Source organism: Neomonachus schauinslandi, chromosome 9, assembly GCF_002201575.2.
Source record: "Neomonachus schauinslandi chromosome 9, ASM220157v2, whole genome shotgun sequence".
Taxonomy (NCBI): domain Eukaryota; kingdom Metazoa; phylum Chordata; class Mammalia; order Carnivora; family Phocidae; genus Neomonachus; species Neomonachus schauinslandi.
This window is the reverse complement of record NC_058411.1, coordinates 112,123,302-112,131,362: the sequence shown is the minus strand read 5'-3', so window position 1 is coordinate 112,131,362 and position 8,061 is coordinate 112,123,302. Positions and strand designations below refer to the sequence as shown.

Here is an 8,061-nt window from a genome sequence, read left to right as displayed (position 1 = left end):
AGTCCTGCATCGGGCTCCCTGCTCGGCAGGGAGTCTGCTTCTCCCTCTCCCACTCCCCGTTTGTGTGCCCTCTCTCGCTGTGTCTTTCTCTGTCAAATAAATAAATAAAATCTTTAAAAAAAAAAAAAAAAGATTCTGCATCTGGCCACCCCGCTCTGGCTGGTCTGGGAGGGGCCAAGCGCCTTCCTGAGACTACTTGGCCAAAAGCACCTTCTTGTCCCAGTATCTCTACTTTAGAGCTGCTGGTTCTGGGCCGGAGGGGCACCCTTGGGAGCCTCTTTGACTCTTACCCCAGCACCCGGCACGCCTGCTCAGCCCGGCTCCTCCCCACTTGCCCTTCACGTGAGCCATAAAGCCTGGATGGGATTCCCCCCTACCCCCCAGCGACCTCATCTGCTGGCCTCGGCTCGGGGGCGGGGACCTTAGTGCTCCCACCACGTGATCTCCAGTGGCGAGGCGCCCCAAAGCGGCCCCTGGAGCACCCGGGGGAGGCGGGGCCGTGGGGGCGGGGCGGGCTGGCGCCCCGCCCACCGCGCTGCAGTCCCGGCGGGCGGCGCTGGGGGCAGCGTGGAGTCCGCTCCGTGGCCGCGCGCCCTGACCGCTGGGCTGCGCGCCGGAACGCGGAGCAGGGAAGCAGGAAGCGGCGGGCGCGGGGCGGCTGGGATGGCGGGGCCCGGCTGGGGCCCCCCGCGGCTGGACGGCTTCATCCTCACCGAGCGCTTGGGCAGCGGCACGTACGCCACAGTGTACAAGGCCTACGCCAAGGTGGGTGCGGGGCGGGGCGGGGCGGGGCGCCCCCCGGGGACCCCAGAGCCGGGCAGGGACGGGCGGGGCTGGGGAACCAGTGAGGGCCCGGCCCCTGTGCCCGCCAGACCCCGAGCGAGCCCGGGTGGGCGTCCGGCGAGAGAGAGGCGAGACGCGGCGTGCGAGCAGTGACGGCCCCGCGGCCGGCCGCCCTTCGGTGGAGGAGCTGGGAGCTGGCTGCCACCCTTAGGCTTTAAAAACAAACGCACGCCCACACAGCCCTGTTTTGTCTGGAGAGGCAGGTGGAGGCCTCGGTGGAGCTCGGTGTCACTGACTGTAGAATAGGCGCAGAACAGGGAGGATCCTTGATGGGCTGGGAGGAGTCTGGGACAGGGTTCTAGAAGGCTGGACCCAGTTAGGAATCGGAGTGCGCCGCTCTAGAGCACTGAATGACATGCCTTCGTGGGGGCACTCTAGAATACAATGAGATAGATTATGGAGCAGCGTCGGAGAACACCAGGCTGGGTGGGGAGGCGGGGATTCCAGAATCTGGGTGCCTCCCTGGCCTGAGAAGGGGAAGCTGGGAAGCCTGGAGGCTGGTGTGATGGGGGAAGAGGGGCCAGGCATGGGCTCTGGCCCCCTCAAGGCAGAATCCTCAAATCTCCTGTCCCCACAGAAGGACACTCGTGAGGTGGTAGCCATAAAGTGCGTAGCCAAGAAGAGTCTGAACAAGGCATCTGTGGAGAACCTCCTGACAGAGATTGAGATCCTCAAGGGCATTCGACACCCCCACATCGTACAGCTGAAAGACTTCCAGGTGCGGGCCTGGGGTGGGGCCACCCCAAAGGGAGTGGAGAAGGGACATTCTCTTCAAGCTGCCTGTCTGCCTCTGTAACCACAGTGGGACAGCGACAACATCTATCTCATCATGGAGTTCTGCGCAGGGGGTGACCTGTCTCGCTTCATCCATACCCGCAGGATTCTGCCTGAGAAGGTGGCCCGTGTCTTCATGCAGCAGTTGGGTAAAAGCCTCTGACCCCCTCCTGACACCCCTTCCTGTGATCTCTGCCCCCCCCTCAACCCCCCACCCCAGGCTTAGAGCCCTTCTTAGCAGTTGTCTCTGTCTCAGCTTGGATTGTTAGGGCCCCATCTTTCCCATGTGCCTATCCCTGGTTTAAGGATGTCATGAGAGACAGAGAGGAGCCCCCATTTGTGGGGAGTCCAGGTTTCCACACGTGGAACATAATATAACGGATTCGTAGAACGTTCCAGGGCCCAGGGGTAGAACTCAAGTGCTTTGCCAAGGAAAAGAACAAGACCCTAAGGGCCGGGGGGCTAGGGAGGCTTCTGGGAGGGGGAGGGGACTTGTGAATGGGTCCAGGGGGGTAGGGGTCAAATTCTTAGAAGTGGCGGGAACCTGATACTTAAGTATTAAGACATTCAGTAGAGCAGCCAGCGCAGAAGTCAGGTTGGACAAGCTCGAAGGGGCAGATGTAAGGCTGGAGGGGGCGAGGGGCAGGTGAAGGATGGGCTCCTCTGACCTGTTTCTCCGTGTGGGTCTTCTTACTCCCCAGCTAGTGCCCTGCAGTTCCTGCATGAACGGAGTATCTCTCACCTGGATCTGAAGCCACAGAACATTCTGCTGAGCTCCTTGGAGAAGCCCCACCTTAAACTGGCAGGTGTGAGTCTGGAACAGCAGGGATGAGGTTTGGAGGGTGGGTGTGCCGAGGCCTCCCACTGCCCAGGCTCGCTCAGCAGCCCTGGTTCTCATGGCACCCTCTGTTGAGTCATCAAGCAGTGACGGGCTGGGAGATGCAAGGACAGGCCCCACCACCAAAAGGCAGGACGTTTTTTGGGCTCCCCACACTTGACTCCAGCAGTGGACTGGATGGGGTCAGGGCTCAGTCTAGAGTCAGGGTCAGGACTCTGTGTGTGACCATGGGAAGGGCTCAGTGTGTGAGCAGGGTTGGGAATTGGTCCGTCACCAGGATTGGGGCTCAACCTGCGACTAGGTCTGTGGCAGTGTTGGAGGATGAGGGGGGAGGAGGTCGCTGTGGCCAAGAATGGACTTGAGGCTGGGAGGCCAGAAAGCAAGGTAAAACCTCAGCTTCTAATCCCTGGTGGGCCCTTATCCTCGTAGCTGGTGCGATCAGGGTGGGCTTCCTGGAAAAAGATGCCTGAGGGGGCTGGCTCCCAGAGGAAGATGTAGGAGGGTGTTCTAGGCTAATTTGGAGAGAAAGGGTGTGAGCAGAGGCTGCAGAGTAGGATTGATCCTGGTGAGCCTGGCGGGTGGGGAGGAGCCCTGAACTGGAGCCCAGAGTGAAGATTTAAAGGGCAGGAGCCACAGCAGCTAGAATTGGGGCCCTGCTGCCTGGCCTCTTGCCCGCAGACTTCGGTTTCGCACAGCACATGTCTCCCTGGGACGAGAAGCATGTGCTCCGTGGCTCCCCGCTCTACATGGCCCCCGAGATGGTGTGTCAGCGGCAGTACGACGCCCGTGTGGACCTCTGGTCTGTGGGGGTCATCCTGTACGGTGAGAGCTCTGTCCCCAGCCCCAACCCAGGGACCTCCGCCCTGTGTCCTCAGGCAAGGCCTCTCTGGGCCACTCCTGAAGGGTTCTAACGAATGTGACTCTGCGGGCCCGGGGACCCTGCCCTGAGAGGTGTCAGCCCCCCTGCCCCCACCCCAAGGAGTGGGCCAGGCCAGGCTTGACCCTGTCCCCTCCCAGCCTGCCCTCTGCCTCCCTTCCACAGAAGCCCTCTTCGGGCAGCCCCCCTTTGCCTCCAGGTCATTCACAGAGCTGGAGGAGAAGATCCGGAGCAACCGGGTTATCGAGGTGGGTCTTGAAGGGTGCTTGGCAACCTGTTGGGAGAGGGGGTCAGGGCCCTGAGTTCTGAGCCCTCACTGCACCCGCACAGCCCGGGGTATGGGAACCCAGGTCGCTCATGGCAGGGAGCAAAGGGCCTGCCCCACTGATTGTGTGTGGGCCCCCTGTGGGAGCAAAGCAAGCAGGTCAGGCCCAGCCTTCCCAGGAGTGACCCAGGGAGGGGAGAAGCACCTGCACGCAGGGCTCCCAACAGCAAGGCTTCCAGTAAGGGCGTGGCTCTCCACTGGCTCCAGCGCCTTGTCCTGTCACTGTTCTTCCCGAGGCTCCGATTCTCCATCTGCACACGTGTCCCTCTGGGGCGTCCCCAGACCAGGTGGTCCTGACTGGCCTCTGGGCTGGGGACTGAGGTGCTGGGGCCCCGTGTGATCTGTCTCCCACCCCCCCACAGCTCCCCCTGCGGCCCCCGCTCTCCCGAGACTGCAGGGACCTGCTGCAGCGGCTCCTGGAGCGGGACCCCAGCCGTCGCATCTCCTTCGAGGACTTCTTCGCCCACCCCTGGGTGGACCTGGAGCACATGCCCAGTGGGGAGAGCCTGGCCCGATAAGTAAGCAGGCCGGCGGGAGGGCATGGGGAGGGGGCAGGTGGGGGGCTCATCGACCCCATTCGGTGGTGCACCGGGGACCTGCCTTTCTGTGTTCGTGGTGAGCATGGGGTGTGGGGCTGACCCCCGACCCGCCTGTCCCCCAGACCGCCCTGGTGGTGCAGGCTGTGAAGAAGGACCAGGACGGGGATGCTGCGGCCGCTTTATCTCTCTACTGCCAAGCGCTGGACTTCTTCGTGCCTGCCCTGCACTGTGAGTGCCCGAAGCCCCTGGGTGTAGCAGGGGTGGGGCGGCCTCAGCTGCGGTGGATGGATTCCAGAAGCAGCTCCCCACCCAGAATTTTGTGGGAGACAAAGCAGAGGGTAAATGTAGCCCTTGGTCCTTTTGAGGATTCCGGAGGATTTGGTATGGGGGCAGGGCAGATGCCTCATGTAAGCCCCCACTTTCTACAGATGAAGTGGATGCCCAGCGGAAGGAGGCAATTAAGGCAAAGGTGGGTGAGGGAGTCTCCTGAAGGAAAGGGGTGAGCGATCCTGGGGTCTCTGCAGACTGGCTCTCTTAGAACTGAGCACCAGCGCTTCTCTCCCAGGGAGGGTCCAGCCCGCCTCAGGGGCCCCCTGCCATTACAGTGTGGGGCAGTCACTGAGGACCCAGAGGGAGAACTTGGAGGTGGGTGCTGGTGAGGGAGTCGGGGTGGGACAGCCCCTTCTCAGCCCTTCACCTCCTGCAGGTGGGACAGTACGTGTCCCGGGCCGAGGAGCTCAAAGTCATCGTCTCCTCCTCCAATCAGGCCCTGCTGAGGCAGGGGACCTCTGCCCAAGACCTGCTCAGAGGTAGGCTCGCCTCCTGGCCTCAGCCCCCAGCAGCTTCCCTCCAGCCCGAGGGGGCAGCAGCATGGGGTAGGTTCCCTGAGATGAAAAACAGGCTGCTTCCCTCACCCTGAGCCTTTGCCCTCATCCCAGAGATGGCTCGAGACAAACCTCGCCTCCTTGCTGCCCTGGAAGTGGCTTCGGCTGCCACAGCCAAGGTTTGTACCCAGTGCGAGGGGTCCATACGGGGCGGGAAGAGCCCAGGGCATGACCCTGAGTGACCCCGTGTCCCTGTGGCTGTAGGAGGAGGAAGCCGGCGGGGAGCAGGACGCCCTGGGCCTGTACCAGCACGGCCTGGGGGAGCTGCTGGTGCTGCTGGCAGGTGAGGCCCCCCCCATCACCACACTCCCCCAAGCCCCAGGCTGCCCAGCCCTCACCACGCGTCCCCCCTCTCTTTGTAGCGGAGCCCCCGGGCCGGAGGCGGGAGCTGCTTCACACCGAGGTGCCCACTGCGGTTGGGAGGGTTGGGAGGCTTCCTCTTCCCCCTGCCTCCCGGGTTGGGGGCCCTCCTCAGCTTCCCTCAGGGTGTTCCAAGTCTGGGAGTCAGAGCTCACAGACTGGGGAGGTCAGTGGCCCCGCGCACTCCATTGGGCTCGGGTGCTGGGGGTCAGGGCGCCAGGACAGACAGGGTCTGGGAAGCCAGCAGCGGAAAGTGGGCACGCTGCTTTGGTTGGAAAGGCCTCCTGGAGAAGGGAGCGGATAGAGAGCTCGGGGGCGGTTCGGATGGGGTAGAGGGTTCTGGAGAGCGTCAGGAGCGGGGAGGAAAGCAATTTGAAGGCCCCTCCGACCCACACCCCCATGGGCGTGTCTTCCCTCGGCAGGTTCAGAACCTTATGGCTCGAGCTGAATACCTGAAGGAGCAGGTCAAGGTGGGCACGCGGGCTGGATGTGTTCTGCCCCTCTCTGCCTATGGCTGTCTGTCGCCTGCGCCCCCTTCCGTGTCTCCCCCTTCCGTCTTCCTCTGAAGGTCTCCCCATCGCTGTCTCTGTCCTTGGCACTCGTGCTCAGTCACTCAGCGGCTGCTCGGTGCGGGCCCCGTGCCCGCCTCTGGCTGTCTCTCACCCCTATGCTGCCTTTACGCTCCACAGATGAGGGAGTCTCGCTGGGCCGCTGAGACCCTGGACAAAGAAGGACTGTCGGAGTCTGTTCGTAGCTGTGAGTCCTGCCCTGGGGTTGGACCCTCTACCAAGGAGGGGGAAGGGCTGGGGGCAGCGCTGGATTCTGCCTTTGTGCCAGAGACTTAAGACGAACTTTCCCCCCTTCCGCTCCACAGCGTGCACCCTGCAGTGACCCCGGAGGGATGACTGGACAGACCACAGCCACCCCTAATTGGGGATACACTCCCCTAGACTGATGTCCAGAATCCTGTGGCCCTGTGCAGTGCTACAGAGCAGGCTTCCTGGATGGGCAACTCTGAGGACCCCCCCACATCCCAGCATCTCTAGCCCCCCCTCAGGATCCTCTGCACTTCCCAGACGGTCTGATGGCCCATGTCGGTGTTGGAAGCACTGGGCCTTGGCCCCTGAGGGAAAGGGAGCAGGACTCTGGGAGAAGAGTTTCCTTCGTGTGAGTTTGGTTATGTGGTGGTTGTTGGATCTTGAGCCTGTCAGTTTGGGGGCAAGAGGCCTCTGGGTTTGCTCTGAGAACAGGGCAGGGGGCCCTCTGCAGGGCACTTCTGCTCTTGCCCCTTCCCTGTCAGCAGGCAGCTATGCCCTGTGCCCACCCCTGTCCTTCCTGGGAACCCTTACTGCAACTCACCTCCCCCCTTGCACTGGAATGGGGCACTTCAAGACCCCTCAGGGACCACCCACCCCACGGTGTGCACCCAGCCCCACAGAGCTCACCCGTTTTCCTGGGAGCTGACCCTCACCCACCCTCTGAATATTTTAAGATAATCCTTCAGACATGAAAATAATGTACTTTGCAGGGGTGGGGCAAATTTAAGAAAGCCATGCCTTGTTCCTGCTCTGGCCCAGGGGGCACAAGGGGAGTGGTCTTCAGCCTTCATCCTTCGCCCCTACTTGCCACAGAGCTGGTCCTGGCCTGGAGCGGGGAGGCATGGGGGCTGCCGGACCCATCAGGCTGAGGAGGAGCCAGCAAACCCAGAGACCTGGTTCTGGGTCTGACGTTGCAGCTCCCCCCGTGTGTGACCCTGGGCAAGTCCCTTCCCCTTTCTGGGCCTGATCTCCCCAGCTCTCCAATGGGGCTGTTAATACCTCCTCAGCTCCCCACATGGGCTTTTAAGAGGACAAAGTGACTTTAATCTGGAGAAGAATGTACACACAGTGGAGTTATTTGGGGATTCTTTTTAAAAAGTCCACAAGGGTGCTGGTGATCTCTAACCTTTGTGCCCTTTAGTGCCTCCTTGGGACAAGAGGTGTCTTCCTTGCAGGAGGCTAGGTGTAAAGAATGTAATTCATTGTTTATTAAATTATTTTCTGAACTCGTGCTTCTCTTCTTGCCCTGGGAAAAATAGGGTATCCCCTGTTCACAGGCTGAGGCTGGAGGGGTCCCAGGAAAAGCTGGGAAAAGCAGGATTATCTCCAGCATACAGGAGCATCTTTGGGGACGTAAGGGAGGAGGAGTGCATCCCGTGGGGGCCCTCCAGTGGGGCCAGGAAAGGGCTTCCATACTGGGAGGGACCTAATTTCCCCCGAAGCCCTTGGCCTGGCCTTTGGGGGGCAGTGTGGAGCAGTGGTCCGGGGGCAGAAGGCATGGCCAAGATCTTGGCTCTGCCCTTTGGCCCTGAAGCTGGGGACCCATTGATTAGCCAGTTTCTTGGTAAAATGAGGATGAAGGTAAGCGCCCAGTGGTGGTGGTTCGTAAGGATTAAAGGAGTTACTGTGTAGGGGCCTGACACAATACAAGTTCAACACAATGTTATTTTCAGATTTAGGGCAAGGAATGTACTTCAGATTATCTCTGGGAGTGGGCTGCCCAAGAAAGCCTCAGTGAGAAAAATGAGGGAAAGGAAGGAAAGTGACTGGACCCAGTGAGCGGGTGGGTGAAGACTGGATGGG

General features: G+C 61.3%; 1 protein-coding gene across 1 annotated transcript; it reads left to right on the top strand.

Moving 5' to 3' along the window:
- Nucleotides 1–581: 581 nt before the first annotated feature.
- On the top strand, nt 582–7,484 carry ULK3 (unc-51 like kinase 3). The gene is given in 16 exon segments (XM_021693789.2): nt 582–765; nt 1,421–1,561; nt 1,646–1,766; nt 2,319–2,423; nt 3,134–3,277; nt 3,498–3,580; nt 4,020–4,175; nt 4,319–4,424; nt 4,625–4,665; nt 4,903–5,005; nt 5,135–5,199; nt 5,285–5,363; nt 5,443–5,483; nt 5,863–5,910; nt 6,130–6,196; nt 6,315–7,484. Coding segments are annotated over 16 exon segments (1,419 nt in total). The 5' UTR covers nt 582–663; the 3' UTR covers nt 6,332–7,484.
- The last annotated feature ends 577 nt before the right edge of the window (nt 7,485–8,061 follow it).